At 41.6% G+C, this 24,196-nt stretch overlaps 1 protein-coding gene across 1 annotated transcript in view; it reads left to right on the forward strand.

Annotated features, from left to right (window-relative positions):
- The window catches only part of eys (eyes shut homolog), a 370,767-nt gene that overhangs the window by 8,586 nt on the left and 337,985 nt on the right, over positions 1 to 24,196 (forward strand). The window contains exons 2-3 of the mRNA XM_054750130.2: positions 4,393 to 4,454; positions 19,863 to 20,735. Coding sequence (XP_054606105.2) covers positions 19,961 to 20,735 — 775 coding nt within the window. The 5' untranslated portion in view covers positions 4,393 to 4,454; positions 19,863 to 19,960. The remainder of the gene's footprint in view (positions 1 to 4,392; positions 4,455 to 19,862; positions 20,736 to 24,196) is intronic.

The following is a 24,196-nucleotide window of genomic DNA, read 5'->3' on the forward strand; positions in this document are numbered from 1 at the left end:
CATTTTTTCAAAGTCTTTGGTATGACCCGACCAGGAATCGAACCCCTGATCTCTCAGTCTCAGGGCGGACACTCTACCACTAGATCACTGATATGGTACGCGACTTTAGTCGTCATTGGCAGTGAACGGTTGGATTTAAAATGACAACTTTACTCGTCAATGGCAGTGAATGAGTTAGTTTATTTACTCCACTTTAATGTAACTGATACTAATATTTATCTTTTAAGAACCACAAGGTTTTGTAACTTGGGTTCCTTTTAAGCCTTTAAATATATTTCACCTAGTGTTGTTATCCATATTTTGTGGATTAAGAAGCCCCAATAAAACAATTGACTAATTATTTAGCATATTAGCGCTCTAGGGGGTTCTTGGAGAAACATTAGGATTGCAATTTAAGCAGCTCATTCAGGGTTGTTTTATTATTTTATTTATGCATTGACCTACCCACAACAGTGACAAAATCATAAGGAAATTTTCTTCTCTGCATGTGCACCACATACTCTGGATCATGATAGCCATGACTATGCTGCTCTATAGACTCTGTCTTTTCTCTTTACGCTGGACTCTCGAGGCTCTGTGGGACAGAGTGTATGTAATTCAACTCCCACAAGCACTGCACAAGTGTTCGAAACAAATACACACAGCCTTACCTTATTGAGGTGCTCCTCCAGAGCAAAATATAAACAGGAAACAGTGTGGACTATACTACAGGGGTTAGTGACTGATAAAGGTATTGCTTCAAACAGAAATGAGCAGGCAACGGAGGTGAAGTCACGCTGGCAAAGCTGTGCTGCTGCTGGCTCTGGGCTAATTTAACCCACGGTTAAACTTTGATGCACTATGTTCTTGAAAAGAGTCTGTGGTTGCAACTCTTGTAGTGTTTTCTGAGTGTGTGGGCAACACAAATGGAACAAAACAAGGGGTGTCTTGGAAATTATGTGTGTTAACTGTAGTTGTCCATTTTTTTTTAAATTGGAAATGTGAAAATAATAGAAACTGTTTCATTTAGAGGGAGAAAATAAATGTGGGGCTGGGGGGTCTTTTTTAGGGTTTCAGGGCATGGATGCTCATCAGTGTTATAACTGATTAGTGGGGGTCCTTATAGTTACGCTGGGAGCAGAACTGATGAGTCCAGCAGCAGCCTTCTGGTGTTTGGCTAATCAGTCCTCCAGTGGCTCTGTGCTGTGTCAGTGGTGTCCTGCTGCTAATAGTACACCAAAAATTAAACTGACTTGTGCAGCTTTGAAGCTCACCTGCAGGAAATCAGAGTTGATATGTTTTGAGACATCAAGTGATGCTAATGTTTGATTCCACATAACAAATGTTGGACTTGGGTTGGTTTTGATTTGTTAAAATGTTCATGGACAAGTCACATGTCTAGTGGGGATGGCATTTGATTTCTTTCTGCAACAATTACAACATTATTTTTCGTGTCAGTCATGTCATGGTGATTTAGTGGTAATTCAACAAAGACATGAGGTGTGTGCTAGATTATTCATTCATCTATTAATTTTGTTCTGCGTATCCAGCGTCAGGTCAGGCGCAGCAGCCTAAGCAGGGAGGCCCAGACTTCCCTCTCCCCGGCCCCTTGGTCCAGCTCTTCTGGGGGAATCCCAAGGCGTTCCCTGGCCAGCCGAGAGACATAGTCCTTCCAGCCTGTTCTGGGTCTTCTTTTAGATTCCTCCTGGTTAGACATTCCCGGAAAACCTCACCAGGGGTTAGAGTTAGGGTCCAGGAGGCATCCTATCTAGATGCCTGAGCCACCTCAACTGGCTTCTCTTGATGTGGAGGAGCAGCGGATCTACTGTGAGCCCCTCCCCGTGCTTCTCACACTATCTCTAAGGGAGAGCCCAGACATCCACTGCTTGTAATTGTGATTTCATTCCTTTGGTCACAACCCAAAGCTCGTGACCATATGTTGAGGGTAGGAACAAAGATGGACCAATAAATCGAGAGCTTCGCCTTCCAACTAAGCTCCGTCTTCACCACGACAGACCAGTACAATAGCCGCATCAACACAGCACCTCGATCTCTATCGATTGACACTATCAATCTCCCACCTCCATCATTCCCAAAGACCCTGATATACTTGAACTCCTCCATTTGGGGCAGGACCTCATCCCTGACCTGGAGAAGGCATTCTACCCTTTTCCAGCTCAAGACTGTGTTCTCAGATTTAGAAGAGCCGATTCTCATCTCAGCTGCTTCACACTCTGCTGCAAACCGCTCCAGTGAGAGCCGGAGATCAGGCTCTGTTGAAGGCAACAGGACCACATCATGTGCAGAGACCTGATCCTTAGGCCACCGAAACAGATCCCCTCAACACCTTTGTAATGATTTAATTTACATCTATTTAATGAACCATAAGATATGAGATTCCATAGAAAATATGAAATCAATCTCATGGATCTTTGGATAACTTAAACAAGAAGATTGGAACTTTTTATTGCAGGGATTATGTAACCACTTCGTATTAACTGAGAGACAAGAGAGGATAGAGTCACATTTAAAACGTTTAAGAAGATTTATTTCTAAACAATTTTAAACAAGACTAACTCTAAACTCTGAATGATGAATGGATCTTGGTGTGAATGAGACGTGAGATGGCTGGTGTATGTGTGAGTGATGTCATCAGAACTCTCGTATCCGGAGAAGCAAGTCTGAGTGAAAAAGTGATGTTTTGCTCTTAAGCTATGATCAGAGTTTCATAAACACATGAGACGCCGTATTGTCGCTCCACACCTACCCTTAGGATGAGACCTCCGTACAGATCCAGAATGCCAGGTCCTCGGACCCCCCTCTCGGTACCGGAGCCGATGAAACAGCGTCAGCAGTACGACAGACTAGTCTTTGGATTGTCTCCAGGTAAAAAGCGACAGTTGGTTGACAGCGTCAGATGGACCCTGAGGGTCAGTGAGTTCAGCTTTTATTCTGAAAGGAACCGTTGCTTGGTTGGTAAAGTGCAACAGATTTTATCCAGCTTTTTGGTTCTTTGCTTAAAAAGGAAGTCCGGGTGGCCGGTCCGATACTTCTCTTAGAATGCGGTGAACTGAACTAAGATGGCGAGGGGACTGGTTTTATTAATCTGGATGTTTTGATTTATGGTCGAATCAAAGTTTGACAGATTTATAAACACCACAGAGACTATGCCACGCTTCAGAAAGGAAGGTTCTGATTGGATGAGAAAGATAAAATGTGTCATGTGGCTTACGCATTATGTGGATCAGGATGTCTAGTGCAGCTAGATTAGTCATTTTATTAAAACTTACTAATCATAACATTGTTATTTCGCAGATTGGTTCACATCTTATTATTGGACTAACACTTTGTTTGATTAGCTTTATTAAAAATAGAAAGAGTTTATCTTCTTTCTTCTCTTGAGCTGGAAAGGGAGCAGTTTTAGAAGCAAATGCATGACCTTGAGACAGTCTCATGCAGATTAGTTCTGTGTAAAGCCGGGCGTACACTGTACGACTTTTTCACTTTTTTGAGCCGATTTTCCACTCGTGCGAGAATCCACGAGATCGGGGCGAGTTTTTTGCGCCGAGCGTCGTGTAGTGTACAGGGGGTTACGAGAGGCGATTAACACCACGTGACCAGCTACCGATCAGCAATTGTGAGCTCGCATGGACTTCTGGCGTGTTTAATATTTTGCTCGTCCCTCGTGAGGGTATCACTCTGTTGAAGCGGCTCTGCGAGCAGCTGTGACCCAAAATGTATCAGAACCGCTCATGGCGCATGCACAATCCTGCATCAACACCGCTCGCCCGCTATTTCTCTAATAACACACATTGTTCGTTTTATTTCTACATGTGTTTTTTACTCACAAAGATTGTCATGAAAGCGTGTTTGTTGTGTTCATGTCAAATAAAACTGATCACAAAACTCCGATTTACTTTCTTTATTTCGTTTTCCTCATCCAACCCCCATAAATCCCTGTGTCCCCCTGCAGCACTCCTGAAGGACAACAGGCAAAACAAGACAAAAAAGTCTGACGTGTTGAGTAAAAACAGCTATTTTTAACATATTTTCAGGGCCGACGTGTTGCTACCAGACGTACAGTGTGAGCAGTCAGATCGCATCTGAGAACTGGGTCGTGCAGTGTGAGCACATGACTCATGAGATCTGCCCTGCGAGGAAGTCGTACAGTTTGAGCTGAAGCTGAGTGCTACGAGTGAAAAAGTCGCACAGTGTACGCCCAGCTTCAGACATCTGAGGAGAGAGGGTAAATAACGTTAGGTGGAATAGCTCCTTCATCACGTTGCACCTTGGCTTCACCTAGAAATCCTGTCCAAAAAAGTCATAAACAGAGTTGTGGTTGATGATGTCATGTTTAAATTAACTCTGTGAAATAAGGTGAATTAAATATTAAAATTTCTGCTTCTTTTTCAGAAAGGATTTTGTAGATGGGAGAGAAGATGGCAAACCATGTTCCTGACTTGTGAAAAATTAATGTGAGTCATGAAGTTTACATTCTTTATACCACAATTATCTAAGGTGATGACTTGAGGAGTGTATCTTTAGCCTTCTGTTGTAGCTACAGTAACAAATATATGTATAAAAACAGTTGGTATGCTCTGTGATGATCCCTAAGAATATGTTTTGACAGAAAAGCACAACATTTTCCCAAAGTGAATTTATCATGCAATACAAATACGAACCTCTGAAAAGTTCTCCTCAGTCCCAGAGCAGGAGAAGCACGTACAATACTCTCAAACAGCAGTCGCTGCAGCTGTCAGGTTTTAAGAAGTTCTGAATCAAGTAGACGATAATGAGAAATTACCATATGGAAGGAGGATCGCTCTAATTATCTCAAAGCTGTTTGCCTCAACGTACACCTGTGTGTCCTCGTTTTTTGCAGTAGTACCATTGTACTGTAACTAGGAACTGCACCTCACTCTCTTGGCTCCACCTTAATCACCGTTTCTGTTCAGCACACTGACACCTTAGTGTGCAGAAACGTTGCTTCTTTTGACATAAAATGAAAACACAATATATTTCAGATGGGAAGTTTGCAAATGGTGTTAGATTTGACCTAGTTTTCCTTCTTTTATTCTTAAATGTGTTCGTTGGGCTTTGTTTGCTGAAATAGTCCATTTCTAATGTTAATGGTGTCAGGTTTATAGCGCGGCAGGCAATTATTATTGCAGAGTTTTTGTTTATTATTTGTCTATTTTAAAGAAGTGGTTTTATTGAAAAATAAATATTAAAATGACCTTAAATGAGCAAAATAGTCAGTGTTTTTTACATAGATGAATGATCTTTTAAGAAGTAATAGTTTTAAAGCCATTGCAACGTTGTAAAACAGTCAGTGGCTGACACGTAAGCCATCAGTTTGATGTGATAGTTGTGTCCTCCCTGTGTCTCTCTGAGTTATCAGCCAAGGGAGGATTTACTACCCTCTCTTGATCCATCGCCCCCTGCACAACAGCGTGATTGGCATCTTAAACTGTGGGTTGATCTTGGGTACGCTGATAGGACTCTGTGAAACAATTAGCTGACCTATGCACACGAAAACCTTTCTGACCCCTATTATACCTGAATGACTCCAGTTTGTAGACCTCAGTTTTATCCTCACCTTTGAAAGACTTTAATGTCCTAGAAAACCGTTTACTACATTTGTTTAAAGCAGATTTAAAACGTATATAGCCTCCTTTCCACCAGATGTGAAAGCTGCGTAACGTAATAGCAGCGTTTTACCGACGAGCTCCTGTTCAACCGGGAGCGATTCAAATGCGAAACAGGAGTGAAAATCATGGGAGAATTGCAACACCACACGTGATTTCAGAAGTCCACACAATAACAAGCAAGGAGAAAGATGGTTGCATTTATCCCAGAACGACTGTTGTTTATTTTTTTGTTCCGTTTACTTCGGCTACCGGGGTTTCACAGGAAATTACATACGTTTATCTGCACGTGACTTTTATTTTGAAAGTTTCTGGATGTTTTACACAGCTGTCCTGTTTGACTTCCTATCTGGCCTGATGTAAACTGTGGAATTTGATGAGCTTTGTAAGCATAGAGTTTAAAAAACATAATGCTACCAACTCTTCACTTCTGTGTTGCGTCCAAAACGTCACTCTTTGCTGCTGTTGGAAACGAAACCGTCCACTATAACAGCAGCGAATTGCCGTGAAGTATAATTCGTGGACGTTTCACGACACTTCTGGTGGAAAAGAGGCTAAATACTGATTTTTTAAATATGATTGGTCACGCTAAGTTGCATATACGTGCAGATTGTCAAAAGGGTCTTATACCCCCCTTTCAAGTATTAGCTGCTAAAAAACGGACGGGGAAATGCTCGAGTCAGAAAAAGCTACACAGATCTATGTCACACTGTAATTTACACTTGCATTTGCACTCTTGGAGTCACCCACATTTGCTTATGAACAGGGAAGGCTGTGTTGATTTAACGACCGAGAGAGAGCAGAGCATGTCTTGGCTAATAGAAGCTAACAGTTAGCATTAACAACTACACAACACAGCAGAAAACATTAAGGCTTGTGTTATTTGGGAGATATAACATCATCGCCTCTTTTAACGAATAAAGAGGGAACGGAGGCAGCAGAATAGGCATGTTGTTGTTAGCCAATCAGAGGAGAGATGTTTGAAATTTATTAATATTAATGAGTAGGACTCCACATCCTGCTGTTTTTTGTTCTCTCCAGACCAATCACAGGCTGGCAGTATCACACTTTCACCAGACAGGTAAAAAATTGGGCATGTCTCCGTCACCCTCTGCGGTCCTGCTGCAGAGCCCTTCCATAGACCCATAATGGTGTTGCGTGTCTCTGTACCCACGCAGACACAGAAGTATAAATCAGGCTTTATGGTGAAAACAGCAGTAGGATTAAGTGTTCCGAGCACAGGACCAAACCTGTAAGAACTGAGGTGGAAAAAAATTCAGTGTGTGGTGTGTTTTATTCCTTTTATCCATTGACTTTCTCGTATTGCCTGTTGAAGCTGTCAGCGTGCTGTCACATGCATGGTGATATAAGATTTTCCTGTTTAATCCAGCTGCCACTCTACCTCACTGAATTCAGATTTTTCTAAGTGACGGCTTACCTGTAAGAGTGAGAACCACGTTTTATTTATTTATTTGTGCAGCCAGTAAAGAGAAAAACCAAAGTGGTACTACTCACATCCACTCGTGATCAGAATGTTTCTGCTGTCTGGCTTTAGATATACTTGAATTTTGTTTTTATCTTTATCAGATTTTATGGGTAACGCTGGAGGCTGGTGGGGCGCACGTCCTCACCCAACCCTCACAATGACTTCCTCGTTAGAGCCTACTATCTGGCTCTGGGTCCCTCTGTGGACTGCGTGAGCTTTCTCTTGCTTCTTTCACTTCCTTTGGCTAATTGCCGCCTCAGCCGCTGCTGTCTGTCCCTTTGTGATTGAGTGGTTCAGGGATTTACCCCATTTCTCACCCTCATGCCAGCTGGGAAAAACCCCACACTACACTGTGGTTCTCAATGAGGTTTTCACAGTGAACGTGGTGCAATTTAACTCCTTAATGGTAATAATACGTAAAACTCTTTTCATCAACGACCAGATTTTTTGTTTTAAGCCTAAAGAATGAATGAAAACTATAGAACAGAAACAGGGCCAGAATGTTTGGATGATTGAAAAACAAAACCTGCAGCCGAAAAAATATAAAGTTGGAAGTGAATGTTAAATTTATTCTACATTTTGGAAAACCTAAAAAGTGTATTAGAAAATAAGGAAGTGAAATTATATTTTTATTTTTGTTTTGGTGTGTAGTTTTATGCTTTCGGATCCAAATCTGTTTTCTTCAGGTTTACATCTTATTTTTTTATTTTTGTCTAGTTTGACTTAATCTGTTTTTAACGTTCAAGTTGGATATTTCAGAGTCAAATTTTGGCCCTGGTCTTACATTAATAAGAGGGGGAAAGTGATTAACAGCCATCAGTAGGGCTGGAGTGTCCACCTCTTAACTGTTGGAACGTCCATAACTTAGTCGACACATGCTATGCCTTCTTAGAATCAGACGCAAAATCTGGTTTCATAAGACTTTCCAGCTACGACGGTCACAATAAAAATACAGGAATGTTATGTGTGGAATGGAGAGCCATAATAGAAGTATAGAAATTTCCTACAACAATGAAGTAGCCCCTACGGCCGTTCAATACAGGACCAGGACTGATGTACGGCCAGATTCACTGAGAAACCGTTTTTTGCTCATTTTTGAAAATGTTCAGTTGTCCTGAGTTTAACATTCAGGCTGAATGTGAAAATATTCTTCTACCACTGTTTCGTGCATCAGCTTCTGGTAGAAAATAGATGGAAATACTCTGTTCAGAAAAGCTTGGCAGACCTACGTCACGCTGTCTTTTAACTTTCGTAAACTCGCACACCTCGGCTTATGACGGGGAAGGCTATTGCTGGTTAAGTGTCCAGAAGAGAGCAGAGCACGTCTAGGCTAGTAGAAGCTAACCATTAGCATTAGCAACTCCACCACATGGTCCAACTCCTCCAGGCTTGTGTTATTTGTGGATATAAACCATCAACGTTGCAGAGCAAACAGTCAGTGTTAGAGTCATGTTGCTGTTAGCCAGTCAGAGGCGAGAAGTCCAAACATCAGGAAATCCTTTCTGCTACATTCTCCTCCAGTACTTCCTAGAACAGGCGCATCATCATGTCCCGCTCTTCCTCATCCAGCCAGCACTCAGGAATCATTGTTGGACAAGTCAGCCACCAGGACATGTCCTGGTGCATCTGACACGGTTCACCACTGCTGATGTGTTTGAAAAGCTGATTTTATGGGGAGCTAGGGTTATGTTATAAAATGGGTGGAACTCGCACAAGGGGAAGTGGGATTTCATCGAATCCAAGCTGCTTGTATCCGGGTAGAAGTTATGGTTAGCTTGTATATCTCCATGGTGTTAGTCATATTGTATCCTGTATTTTGTCTATTGCTGTGGAAGGTGTACAATAAATAGCATGATACAGTCTATCTAATGTAGACTAACATGTGTAGGGTTAGGTAAATTGAGTACTTTAAGAGCTCTATATATATTACCTCTACTTATGACCAATATAGAAGAGAGGGTGCTCGCTGCAGAACCACAAAGGCAGAGCTGCACCTTAAGGTGGAGCTGCATCAGCGTCAGCCCCGCCCACTCACGCAAACAGCCTAGCCCACTGACTTTTTCTGTTTTTTTTTTTTTTTTTTTTTAATCGCAAACTAACCTGACCCACATGAATTATGGCTGTTACTAGTTTACAAATGTTAATGCTATGTTCTATGCTCCAATTAAGCAAGATACATATAACTTGCTACATGACAAAGCCTGAATATATCCCGAAATGAAAAGGTTTCATTTAGCAAATATCCGCCCATAGCCGCTCCAACAGAACCAAGGTACAAAAACATTTAAGGACAATGATTTTGTGGGCTCTGGTAGTCTAATGGCAAGATCATCGAACTTAAGTTTTGCTTTCCCCTCAGCTGATGTTGGTTCGACTCTCGGTGGGGTCGACAACAATCTATTTAGCCGGCTGAAACATTTCATTTGTTTATATTTGAGTTGTAATGTTTATTTTCTGCAAAATATTTATGTCTCTAAAAGTTCTTTGAATTTGGTCGTTCCTAAACAGCATTTTAGTTGAAACTCTGCTCACAAATGGACTCACACTGGCTAAATAAATGCATAAATAAATAAAAAACACATTAGTCATTATATTTTAAAAGGTGTACCAATAAATGGTTAAAAACATAGTAGTGGCTAGGGCCTGCACGACTTTATTTTTTTTAAAGTCGACAGTCAAGTAATGAAAGTCGAGTCGACTTCGACTAGTCGTTGATGACGTCTTACGCCGGAAGCGGCGGGGGGTGGGTGGGGTGGGGGGGGGATCGGTCGGTAGGTTCGCTGGAGTTTTTGACAATTAAAATTGCGCCCACATTTTCTAAGTTAACACATTTCTTTTAACAAGGGTAGTTTCTGCATCCTACTTCAGTCCTCTCCCCCCTCCCCCTGCGCAGCGGCCGCAAACTCACTGATGCGTCTGCAGCCTCTCAGAGTTCCTGCTGCTCTAAACATTAAAATAATTATTTCATTTTCTGTTCCTCACTTCTGATTACCTTCAGTGGTGTCTGTTTGTTGCAACCACCAGGAACTAAAACTAACTTGTTTTTATTTGACTATTTTTCTGTCCTGCCTGTTTATTATCTTCCTGCATCTCCTCTCAATCCTAAAGAGAAACTGCTACCTGGGTTCATTTATATTCACCTTATGAGTTACCTTTGAACTGCAGTTCTAAAAGATCTACCGACCGCAAAAACAGCGGAGTGCCGCTGCTCGCCGGTCGACTACAACGGGACCGTTTTTGCTGCGGAGTTCGTGCCGGAGCGGAGTGGAGAGATAGTGGAATCTTGGGGGTGCGTCACCAGAGAACAAAACAGGTGATGCGCCTCGCTCCGCAGCAGCGAAACACATCAGGCACAAATAACAGACAGAAAACATGAAAGGAAATGAGCCGACATGAACAATCGCGTAATTAATTTGTTTTTGAGGTGGTGACACCTGATTTGGCCATGCTCAGGACGCAATGTCTGGAGCGCACGTCAACGATCAGAGCTTTGCATGCACAAACTGGATAAGATTAGGATGGGGGTGAGGGGAAGGTAAAATTGCAAGAGGGAAAAGGTCACAGTTTGGTTAAATGTCAGTTTTACCGCCGGTGTCAGTACCGCACAGCGCGTCACCTCCGCCTCGATCCAGACACGCAGGGGCTCATCACCTGCTGTCTTTTCCGAGGACTGCACCTTGTCAGTCATTATCACGTGACAGCGACTAGTTGATGACAGGCATAAAAAGTCACTACAGAGCCGTGAAGTCGACTAGTCGACTATTTCGTACAACCCCTAGTAGTGGCAAGTGTAGCTAGAAAAGAAGAAAAAAATTTTCACCGCTACCGGGAGGCGAACCTGCGCAAAACTACATACCAAGCTGACTGCACAACCACTTCACCACTACATCTGACAACAATCTAGTGGCGTCACATGTAATTGTCCCATTGTAATTGTCCCATCCAGCGTGTTTTTGTAGATGGGATGTATGGTTTGTTGGCGGTGTCTCAGTAGAAGTCATTTCAGAAATAATTTGTCAGAAAATTCACAGAATATCCAGATTTGAGAACCAAGACCAGACCCGCTTCAGGGGAGGAGACCAAATTGAAGCTGAGATGGGAGGAAAATGTGTGAATGAGGCCAAAAATGGCTTTGGCGTGTTTCTTATGAGGAAATGACAATATAACATGGTAAAACGTTCCAAAAGTTAGATTTTTAATTATATGGAACCTTTACAAAAACAGTTCAATTAACTTCTCAACTCAGTCCTCAATCTTGCATTTTAGATGATATTAGCTATAACACCCTCTTTGGTTCCAGAATGCTATTAACTCTGACAACTGGAAGGAATTGGACTGACTCTGATGGAATGGGCGGGGCTGACTCTGGTGCAGCTCCGCCTTTGTGGTTCTGCAGTGAGCACCACTTGATATAGAATATCACCCTGCCTGGTCTTTATTGTGCTTTAATCAGAAGATTCTAGGATTATTTATTTATTAGGGGATTGTAGGGCTGCTCGATTATGGCAAAAATAATAATCACGATTATGGTGACTGAAATTGAGATCACGATTATTTAGGACGATTTTTCAATTTATGTTGATTTTATTTGTTTTTATTCAGTCATAAAATTGCTCAGGGCACAATCAGGACAAAAATAAGAAACAAGATGATCACTAAAATAACTCCTGATTGCCAGTATAAAAAGACCAATATACTTATAGCTCATAGTCTATGACCCAAGGGCTGTAGACCTTGGTTTAACTCATGTAAGTCTAACCAGTACAGACCTAAATACCAATATCTTGCAAATACTGACAGCAAGAATTATACAGCGGCATTTATAACAAATAAATGCAAATAAATTGATGTTCACAAAATGTTGCATAATACGTATTTAGTCGTGTCAAGGTGCTGTAGGAGAGTGCACTAGCACCGTGTCCTCGGAGAGATTAGTTATTATTTATCAGCGTGAGGAACTTGTTTCTACCTTATTTATAAACTGTATTTACAGGTCCATCAGTTAATGTAATAATTGTCCCAACCACAGCTGCACCCCCCACCCCCCACCCCGGTCTCACAGCAATCAGGGCAAGCTGCACGTGTGTTTAGCACGCCGCACGCGCACATTTAGCCGTTTTTGGTGGCTCAGGAGTCCGCAGGTGCGGTGTGTGTGTCACTCACTCTGGTTAATCCAAAAAGGAGCCGGCTCTGAGAGCTGTTTCTTTAGCGACTGACACATCACTACATCATTCCCTTTCCTAATGTCCTGAAGAACGTTCCGGAGCACAGGCGGAGTGTTTAGCTAACCTGCAGGAAACGTCAACGACAGTTATCCAGAAAGTAGCTAAGGGTTACCAGAGATGTTTCTGAGGTGTTCGCTAGGTACTTTTAAGTTAAAATGTCAAGAAGGGGGTCTGAAAAGCTGCTAGAAATAGCGTCAAAGTCGCTAAGTTGGCAACACTGTGGGAGGAGCGCTTCATTTGCAACTCAGGGCAGCGCAAGCGGGAGGAGCAAATAATCGGCTTGTTTTGTTTTTTATAATCGTTCAAAACTCAGATCGTAATTGTGATTAAAATTCGATTAATTGAGCAGCCCTAGGGGATTGTACACTCTTTGTTTTGATTCAGAAAACAGTCAGGTGTATAAAAGTAAGAATTTATTTTACAAACTATTAAAACATGAAAAGTTAGCATTTACTGTGATGGTACTACTATGTGATGTGTGGACCCTATGTGTGAATGAGATGTTAGTCAGAACTTCCGTATCTAGGAGAGGTGAGTTCTGGATGTAAAAGAATTTGGTTTGCGTTAAGCTTTGAGGTTGATTGTTATCAAAACCACATCCAGACGCATTCTCACTGTGTTCTGTGTACCCAAGTGGAGATGCCCTTTTTGGATCCGAGATGTCAGTGGGGGTCGGAGGCCCCCACATACCGAAGTTCGTAAATTAACTGCAGTGCGACCAGATCAGTCCAGAGTCATCTCCAGGTAATGACAGTTGTAACTAGTTTGCGTCTAGTTTGCGTCTCAGGAATAACAAATCAGCTTGTTCTGCACAAACTATTTTGTTGTATCAGCATAGCAGGTGCAAAAAAGTTTTGACAACGTGTCAAAAACTTGGGTGGGTTAAAGAGGTTTTTTGCTTCAGGTGGCCGGCCTGAAGCTTCTCTAGAACTAAAGAATCGCCAGCGTGATCTGGTTTTAATGTTCTCATGTTATGATTGTGTAGCCAACCAATGGTTGACAAGTTTGGATGTTACCAAGAATCTCAGAGACACACGCCTTCGTTGATCCGGAGGCTCTGATCTGGGTAAAAGGTTAATTGTGTGTCATGGGCTTAACTTTACTTTACTTTGTACTTGTGCGAGTAAATGTTTTGACCTTGTCAAGTAAACATGCTAAAACAATCACTGAGCACAGATGAATGAAACATTTCATTATTTATAATTATTATAAGTAGCAATAAACAAACGTTTATTTAATGATTATCTGGCTTAAGTTTTAGAAGTTCATATTTGATTTTAAAATCTTTCTTTCTTCTTTGAAGCGAGGAATTTAGATAAAAGGGTGCTCTGTGAGGGACCTTGGAAAGAACAGGATCTCAATGTTGTGATTCCAGGATGTCAACATGCAGTTCAGGATCTTGTAGCTTGTTGGCAGCTAGAATATAAAATCCACCTCATAGGATTGAATTAGGTCTGTAGATGACCGATCACCTGTAGGTCATCTGTAGGTGAAAACTGACCATTTGTGGACATTACACATGTTTGATATAAGCTGGCAAACAGGGAAATGTGCTCTTATCCAACTCCAAGATCTTCTGGTGTTGCTACCTACATCTGTATGCAGCAGTTATGTTCAGGGCGTACGTCAGGAGTTTTCAACATGTCCCTGACTTCTCAATAGCACAGCTTTGTTTAGCTTTTCCACTAGAAAAGGCATCCTTTCATTTGTGAATAAAATACTAAAATTAATGAAAAATCTCTGCCAGTCTAAGGTAAGGAAGCTCTGCAGCTTTATCAGCAACTTTCATATTTGATCATTTTTAATTCATTGTTTGTGTAAAATACAGATTAGAGAACCTTAAGTCAAATTTGAATAAAATAATAGACAACTGTAATGTAATTTGTTTTTGATCCACTGCTTATAATGGATATCCTGCAAACACTTAACCATCTACACATCATGTCTAATAAATTTGAATTTGAATTTTAAAAGTTTTTATTGCGAAATTAGGTGCAGCAGTCTGATTCGTTCAGTGAAGCACAATAGTCGACCTCATCTCGTATAAATGAGGTCCTGGAGGTCTTCACAGAGCTCTAATAACAAAACTTGCAATCTCATTCACTTCATCACACCACCCTTCTATTGATATTTGTGTTCCATATTCAGCTTTTTATTACTTATCACCATGCGGTTATTCATATCAGCCCCTGTGAGCTGATCAAGGGGCAGTTTTTTTTCTTCTTCTTCTTGCAGCGTGGCTTCTCTACTTTGTTGTTTTTATCTGGAGTGCACATATGAAAAGGGCCTGAGGGAGCAAGACAATGCTGTCTGCTTTAACTCATCTCGCTGCCCGACACTGAGGTATCAGGCACCGGCAGAGGAGAGAGAATATTTTATCTGACTCTGTCACTCTGTAGAAACCTCAGGGAAGCTGGGACTGCTGTGACACACTTGGTGGTCAGCAGCGTCGCACATGATTATGACAGCTAATGCTAGTCATGCTGTATGTGGTGTTACAGTGGAACTAAATCTCCATAGTGTTTGTTTGTTAGAAGGCCTCATGTTTTAGGCTGTTAAAGTGTCAGAAATACATTCACTGTACTTCATTTGCTTTTTGAGATCTTTGAGAGTCTAAATGTCCCTTCATTCAGATTCAAAGAAAGACTGGTTAAATTACACCTATGTAATGGGGCATGCCTTACAAAGGCCTAAATCATTCGTTTTTATCAGCATTTTATGTAAACAGATACTTAAAAGAAATATTTACTTAAGGAAAACTCAACATTTCACTGATTGTTCTAATTTCAATCCGTTTCAGTTTCTGTCTTCCCTCTGAGGTCTCCTATGTAAGAAAATAATATGAAATTGTGGCGATCTGGAGACATTAGCTGCCTGAACAACCTCAGCAGGAACTTTTTGATCTGTAGGTGCAATAGCAGCTCTACCCTGACCTTCCTTAGCTGAGTCCTGCTATCCTGTCCAAGAGACTACTCTTTTTTTGTAAAGTTGTACTTTGCATTTGGATCTAAATCTCATGGCTATAGGCAACCTTTGGATCTGTTGGATGGACCAATACATTGAGAACACCTTTTTGCTGTGACACATTAACTCATTCACAGCCATTGACGGCTAAAGTCGTCATTTTAAATCCAACCGTTCGCTGCCAATGATGACTAAAGTCGTCATTTACATTTTTTTCACTGTGTGGGCGTCGGAACGAGCCCCCGCATTGTGAGAAAAAACATCTCAGCTCTAAAGCCGATCTTCATCCGCATATGTCACACGTCACGTGATCAGGAAGCAGAAAGTCCATGTGTTAGGACACATATGTCAGACTCATTTTTATGTGGCCCGCGAGATAAATATCAAAAATATATTAAAACTGGCCCGCTGGCCGATTTTACCGCAAAGACTACAACTCCCATGATGCTTTGCGGCGCCAGCGCGGAGCCGACGTGCCCCCTCCTTTGTGTTTTTTCAGCGCCGAGGCAGTCAGGGGTAGTTGGGTGTCTGCAGCTCCGCTGTCTCGGACAAACTACACTCCTCTCACTCAGCGCCGAGTTCACTCAGCTGTTTTCTGACGTTGAAGCCCAGAAACGGAGATTCTAGCCGCTCAGTAATGTGTTCATGACTGAAAGAGACAGTTTTCAAACTAACATCCAGACAGAGCTGATATAACTCCAGCGAGCAGCGACACGCTCAAACCAGCACGGCTCTGTGGTTGCTGTCGTTGTGTTTCCTCCCCGACACACAACAACGTGGTCAAGCTGCTCAGACATGTTCATCAGCACAAACCTATGTGAGCACCTGTTGTCATCTAATGTTGTCATTATTATGATGAAGATGAACAAAACAACAGGAGTCTCCTCCTCAGCTCAGATCAACCCCATGATGCAGGTATCTGGCTGGAACAGGTGAGCATCACAGTCAACCAGTGGAGCAAACTGAGCTTTAAATATGTTGGTTTTATGCTCTTTTTCTGCTCCAAAACATGAAAGTTAACAGGTGAGATGTTGCATTTTCATTTAAGATAAACTGATTTTTTTATTTTGTTGTTGGCCCGTGAGAAAAGATTTAACCTACAGTAAACAGGAAGTGGAAAGGCTGCAGATAGATAAATAGAATAGAAAATCCCTTTATTGTTCCTCAGTGGGGAAAGCTAGATGTCACAGCAGCGATGACACTTATTACTGGAGAAAAAAAGGAGAATAAAAAATAAGAAAAATGAATAAACAAGAAAACATAAATCCTGAATAGATTTTAAAAATGCTGAATATACCACAAGTAATGAATACCACTCATGTGTTTTATTTGTAACTGACTTGCTCGTGTGTAATTTGGTTATTCCACATTCAGTGTTAATGCAGAAATAAGTTTGTTTCCAAATTTAAAGGTTCAAAATTGCATACATGTTGATAAAGAAAACGTGCAAATTTGCCGTAACTTTTTCAAAAAATATTAAGTTTGGCCCTCAACTCTGTCCCAGAGTTTCATTTCAGCCCCGTGTGAGTTTGAGTTTGACACCCCTGTGTTAGGAGATCGTTTTGGGCCGCTGCTGTAAAAAAAAAAGTGAGGCGTGAACCAGAAAAGCTTCTGCCGATCCTGTGTTAATTTTGTTGACAAAATATTTTCATCTTTTTTTCGTCACAAATATATTTACAGATGAAAATGAAACAAAATTTCAAAATTAAAGCTTGGAAAAAGACGAAGACGGTAATTAAATTGATTGAAAGTTTTAGGCAACAGACAGATCTAATCATTATTAAGCTTAAGTTGAATAAACAAATGCACATTGAAAACACTTCAATGCTATTTTATTAAAAGGCCTGTTTTTTAAGCATTTTACCCCCATTTGATGCAAAATTAGTTCTAAGGTCCAATTTACATTAGAAAACATCCTACTGCATTCAACATTTATAATGCATTTGGTTTATATTAATTACCTACATGATAATACTCTGTAGGTAATGTGTTGTGTGCATTTAACAAGTTCATTCTGCAGCTTAAAACATACATGAAACCATCTAAAGTTAACATGTAAGTCCTGAGATCTTCTAGAATAATCAAAGTTACTTTACCTGAAAACGTTTGTGAACAAACGCTGCTGATGGACATGAAGCTGTTCTAGCTCCTTAATATTCCTGCTCCATTTTCGCTAGCTTTAGCATTTTTCCTTTGCGTGTAGCTGCCGCCACGGCTGTGACAGGACCTACGGGCCACCGTAGAGGTGATGGCTAGACTGACCGAATTCAGAGCCGCTGACTTCCGGTTTTAGTGGTCTTAAAGGACCCTGCCTTGCTAGACCGGCGAGGACCCGTACTCATAAGCATCCTTCCTGTGGATTCTGACACACCCTACATCTCATGCAGACTAGTCCTGTGCAGAGGAGGGGAAAAAACAGTCATTTCATTCCGTTACAGAGAGGAGGAGGAGATTTTGAAATCATCCTATAAAGATCAATCCCATTTCGCTCCTCTTTCACTTCTTTCAAAATAAGTTTGAAGCTTACAGATGTAGAGTAATGGTTTAGGCTCTTTTATGAAAGATGAACCATCCTACATTTTAATTTGTGATATTAATTTGTAATAAATTAATAACCAAATTGTATAGTTTTAAGAAGACTCAAAGGTTGTTTTCATCGATAAACTGTCGATAATATCCGTGGGTCTGTGTTTCAGTTCAATGAAGAGACAAGTTTGAAAGTTAAAAATTTTAATTCTTCAAATTAAACTAATGATTTTGAAATGACAAGCATAGGAAACAACAATCAACATTGGCAACTTTGTTGAACAATCTTTAACAGTTGATATTTTAAACTTGCTCAAATAGACCTTGTGTTGAATGTGTGAAATTGAAAATGAGGTGAGATGAATGCGTGTGTGCGTCTGATTTTGCTTCAGGAAGAAACAGGTGTCTGAGTGAAAAGTGATGGTTTGAATAAACTTAGGTTTCGTTGGAAAAGATGCATCAAACGCTATCTCTCGTGGACTGCCTCACTGTATTCGGACCCTCTTTTAGACCCGGGACGTCAAAGGACGATGTTTCATCCAGGGCACCTTGGCTGGCAGAGAAGACGAAGGTGTCCGACGCTCCGGCCCAGAGATGACCTCGGTACACGTGATGATAAAGCGTTCGCAGATGCGCTTTCTTAAGTTTAATTTACTCAGAAAATCAAAGACTCTGGACGAGTCTGCGTTAGCGGTTGCGACTCAGCTATCCTGTCTGGCTTGGCAGGAACAGCGTGACGGGGGGGGGGGGGGGGGGGGGGGGGGGACAGGAGCCGCAGGCTCCCTTCCCCAAGTGCGTGTAACTCTCTCGTTGACAAAACTCGAACTAAATCATGAACTGAAAACTTACCAAAAGCCTTTCTCTTCTCAAAGCAAAACTTGTGCGTCCGAGCAAATATGTTTTGGAGTTTACTGTGAGTGTTTGTGTGTGTGAAGGTCATTACCAAACATCCTCAAAACATTATTTAATTAAGCATTGATTCATTAGTTATTATGATTAACCAAAGCATAATAATAATTCATTTGATTAAAATACATTTATAATGAGTAAAGTGGTAAAATGATTATTTAAAATAAAGAAAAGGAAGTTTAAGACTTTGTTATGTTATGACTAGCTTCCATGGGAACACATCTTCTGGCACTGCAGGTGTTCAGATGTTATGGTTTGCAGCAGACTCTTGCAGACTTCATGTCGGCAAAAGTGGGTTAAAGTTCTGCGCGACCCAGCTTTGACCCAGCCGAGTCAAATGAAACCTTTGGCACAGAAAACCCATATTTCCTCACGTTACACAGACTAATTCAATCCAGTTAGCTCTTAAGCTAGGTTGCTGTGGTAGGCTGGGTGCAGAGCCTGTGTCACCTCGTAGTGCAGGGGTATTCAATTCTGGGCCTGGAGGGCCGGTATCCAGCACGTTTTAGTGATTTCACTGCTCCAACACACTTTTATTCAGTGGTTGAATCACTTGTGCCAGAGTTCATCAAGCACTGCAGAAGCCTGTTGATTGCCTGCTGATTATCAACACATCATTTGTGTTGAAACAGTTAAAACTAAAACGCTACCGACCCTCCAGGCCCGCAGTTGAACACCCCTGCCATAGTGCATGCTAGGAACTGGGCCGCATTAATTGACAGCTCCCTCTTGTGGATACACAATTTTATTAGTCAACACTCTGGGATTTAGTAAATGATTCCTTGGTGGAGTCACTTAAGGGAAAGATAAATTCTGAAATATTACCTACTTTATATCGTAAAACAGGGTCAGATGGTCAAAATTAAGCATTTTTAAGTTACTTTAACATTTTTTACCTACGTACCCCAGCTTTAACTCTATGCTTACATGCTTGTTGGTCCATTATTAGCTCAACTTCTATAAAATACTTTCACTGAACCCTTGGATTAGTTATCTTGGTCAGTATGTAGTGGATGAAAAATTAAGGTGAGGTTTTTCAACAATATTACAATTTAGCCGACTCATGACATAGCCTGTTCATACAGCCATTGTGCAAGTATTCATCTCCCTTTTTTCTTTCCCCAGGTTGAAGCTATTCTTGTGAAGCGACACAACATTACACAACTCTGTGTGATTGCCTCATTTATAAACCTGATGAACTACATCCTAATGGTTCGAGATTGATGAGACGTGAATTGCAACAAAGGGGAAAGATGTGGGCGTCATTGTTTCCCATGATTGCTGCTTTTGTGGCTGTCCACGTTGTGCAGTGTCAAACCTTATGCACCAGACAAGGTTCTCTTGACTGGCATCTTAAAAAGCACACAGTCCAAATAAATTGGACTTTAATAGGAAACATCTGTAAAACCGGATCTGAGTGCTGGGATTCTCAGGGGGGCATCAATTTCAGCGAGCAGCTTTTCAGCTTTCCACAGATATGCCCGCACCAGCTTCAACATGGAGACCAACTGTGGATGGCTGCTGATGAAACCCTCGAGTCATATGGCATCAGGATCCTCAATGTGTCAAAAGAAAGCTTTGAAAGTTGCTCTGTAAACGTACAGTTACAAAACCAGTCTCTGTTCCCCTACAATTTGAATAAAAGCGAGCCAGTGGAGGCCAAGTGGATCGTCCCAGGTCATCATTATTTTATCGCGCTTCACGAAGATGACACACAGTTGTGCAAGCTTGGTTTAAGGCTTAATGTGTCTGTTAAAGCCCAGCTCTGCCAGGCCACTCCTCTGATTCAACTGTGCTCGGGGAATGGAGTGTGTCAAACGGATTTCTGGAAGGGCGCGTACCACTGTCGATGCCGCCACCACTACTCAGGAAGATTTTGTGAAAAGTTTGATGTCTGTATGAATAATCCTTGTGAAAACAAAGGAGTCTGCTTGAGCAACGGGTCCACAGATCCAAGCAACAGGACCTACAGTTGCCTCTGCCCACCACATTTTACAGGTAAGTAAAAATCGCCAAATTTCCATTATAGGAGTTGTTGGAAATTTCTGGGAGGGGGAAGGTATGATGGCTTTGTCCTCTTATGCTGGTTTCACATTGGAAGCATCAGCCATGCAAAACCGCAGCGGAATGATTTACTTGCAAACTTTAAAGCAGTCCTTTTCACGCTGGAAAAATCTTGGAAGCGGCACGGCTTCCTTGCTGTGCTCTTCGCTGGACTCGCGACATTACAAGATTCCTCGAGACTTCAGGTCACGGTTTGTTGATGCAATCCGCCATTAAACCAAAAAGAGGGAAATCACGTTTCATATCGCAGTTTTGTATCCTACAGGTCCTTCTAAAAAAATTTGCATATTGTGATAAAGTTCATTATTGTCTGTAATGTACTGATAAACATTAGACTTTCATATATTAGATTCATTACAACTGAAGTAGTTAAAGCCTTTTATTGCTTCTAATATTGATGATTTTGACATACAGCTCATGAAAACCCAAAATTCTTATCTCAAAAAATTTGCATATTTCATCCGACCAATAAAAGTAAAGTGTTTTTAATACAAAAAAAGTCAACCTTCAAATCATTATGTTCAGTTATGCACTCAATACTTGGTCGTGAATCCTTTTGCAGAAATGACTGCATGGCATGGAGGCAATCAGCCTGTGGCACTGCTGAGGTGTTATGGAGCCTTCGATAGCGGCCTTAAGCTCATTCAGAGTGTTGGGTACTGCGTCTCTCAACTTTCTCTTCACAACATCCCACAGATTCTCTATGGGGTTCAGGTCAGGAGAATTGGCAGGCCAATTGAGCACAGTAGTACCATGGTCAGTAAACCATTTACCAGTGGTTTTGGCACTGTGAGCATGTGCCAGGTCGTGCTGAAAAATGAAATCTTCCTCTCCATAAAGCTTTTCAATGGATGGAAGCATGAAGTGCACCAAAATCTCCTGATAGCTAGCTGCATTGACCCCGCCCTTGATAAAACACAGCGGACCAACACCAGCAGCTGACATGGCACCCCAGACCATCACGGACTGTGGGTACTTAACACTGGACTTCAGGCATTTTGGCATTTCCCTCTGCCCAGTCTTCCTCCAGACTCTGGCACCTTGATTTCCGAATGACATGCAAAATTAGCTTTCATCCAAAATAAAGTACTTTGGACCACTGAGCAACAGTCCAGTGCTGCTTCTCTGTAGCCCAGGTCAGGCGCTTCTGCCGCTGTTTCTGGTTCAAAAGTGGCTTGAGCTGGGGAATGCGGCACCTGTTGCCCATTTCCTGCACACGCCTGTACACGGTGGCTCTGGATGTTTCTACTCCAGACTCAGTCCACTGCTTTCGCAGGTCCCCCAAGGTCTGGAATCGGTAATTCTCCACAATCTTCCTCAGGGTCCGGCCACCTCTTCTCGTTGTGCAGCGTTTTCTGCCACACTTTTTCCTTCCCACAGACTTCCCACTGAGGTGCCTTGATACAGCTCTGTGGGAACAGCCTATTTGTTCAGAAATTTCTTTCTGTGTCTGACCCTCTTGCTTGAGGGTGTCAATGATGGCCTTCTGGACAGCAGTCAGGTCGGCAGTCTTGCCCATGATTGCGGTTTTGAGTAATGAACCAGGCTGGGAGTTTTTAAAAGCCTCAGAAATCTTTTGCAGGTGTTTAGAGTTACTTAGTTGATTCAGATGATTAGGTTAATAGCTTGTTTAGAGAACCTTTTCATGATATGCTAATTGTTTGAGATAGGAATTTTGGGTTTTCATGAGCTGTATGCCAAAATCATCAATATTAGAAACTATAAAAGGTTTGAACTACTTCAGTTGTGTGTAATGAATCTAATATATATGAATGTCTAATGTTTATCAATAATTACAGAAAATAATTAACTTTGTCACGATATGCTAATTTTTTTTAGCTTTTTTTATGATGTTGTTCTTCTCCACTGCCAGGAATAAAGTCATGAAAAACACACCGCTGCACTTCTGGAACGATACTGGGAGTAAATAAGCTGTTGGGTCACACGTAAGCTTCATATACATTAAATTGCATTGTTGCAGTTCTTTTATTTTAAAATTTCCTGATAATTTTACACTGAAATCATGTGTGATTTCCTGTCTAGTACTGTTAACTGCAGAAATTGACGATCCTAACTTTAGCGGTGTGGCGTGCCACTTCTGGGACACACCTGCAAATTGTGGCATCGTGGCTAGTTTGAAACACTCCATAGACTGAAGTTGATTCTATTTGAAGCAGTGACATTCCGCTGCCATTCAGCGCCACTGTTGCCTCCAGTGTGAAACCGGGGCTAGCCATTATACCTCCATACAAAATTGGCCCTTTTAGAACTTTGCTAAGACATCGGCAAATCTCATCCATTTTCGAAGTACATGATGTCACTGATAGGCATCAAAAGGCATCCACTAATATTAATAACATTGAGAGCTTTATTCGGTTTATGTATGCAATGATTTAATCCATTCAGGAGACTGGGAGAGCAGCTGTGTAATGTAAAACGCAGCGTTCAATGACCAGATGAATTGCCATTTGTTACGGCAATTCGTGGTCTCCTACGGTCTCCTTATTTTCTTATCCTTCTATTCCGCTTCCCCATCACCTCTTCCAATTTTAAAAAAAAAGTTTTTTGGGTGATGTCTGCCAATTTCATTTCCTAGTGAGTTACGACCAATCAGCATGAATGAACCACAGGTCCTGCCCAGCAACTCTACTGGGCCATTTCAGATCACATACCCCATGGTCAGGTGTTTGGTTGGTCACTGAAATTGCCCAGAAATATGTCCTTTTGGGCCAGCATGGTAAAATAGAGCCACACGTTTCCTATAGTGGAAACGACCCTAATATCATGACAGCTTTGCTGACCACTTTAAGATCTACAATACATTTTTAATAAGTTTAAACACCTGAAAATATTTCCCGGCCATTCTTTCATATATTAGACATGTCAGGTCAACCACTATCACTCTTTCCTTATTTCTAGGTGTTAATGTGTCTTTTTCTGAAGCATCATTTTATATTGTGGTTAGGGCTGCACAATATATCGAAAAATTATCGTCATCGCGATAACAGGACGTGCGATAGACCCATCGCAAAGCACGTCAAAAACGGCGATAAATGTTTGGTTCAAACATTTCCATCCGTGTCATACATCAACTTTTTGTAAACCAGCTCTGTTTTTTACGCGGAAGTATTATTTGACCAATCAAATGTAGCCCCTCTGATATGCGGCCAATCAGATGGGTCCGTTCACGTAATACGCCCGACCCCTACGTAGACCCTTACCCCAAAATTCCACTATCTCCGCTCCGCCCCCGCTTTCCGTCGCCGCTCGCCTCCCTTGTTCGTCATGCTGGCTTAGATTAACGAACGCACTTTGTGCTGAGGTTTCTGGAATCAGCACTGCTTTCAAACGTGAATGTGAGTCCGCTCAGTGTCGTTACGCAGGTGACAATAACC

Source organism: Nothobranchius furzeri, chromosome 12 (genome assembly GCF_043380555.1).
Source record: "Nothobranchius furzeri strain GRZ-AD chromosome 12, NfurGRZ-RIMD1, whole genome shotgun sequence".
In the NCBI taxonomy this organism is placed as follows: domain Eukaryota; kingdom Metazoa; phylum Chordata; class Actinopteri; order Cyprinodontiformes; family Nothobranchiidae; genus Nothobranchius; species Nothobranchius furzeri.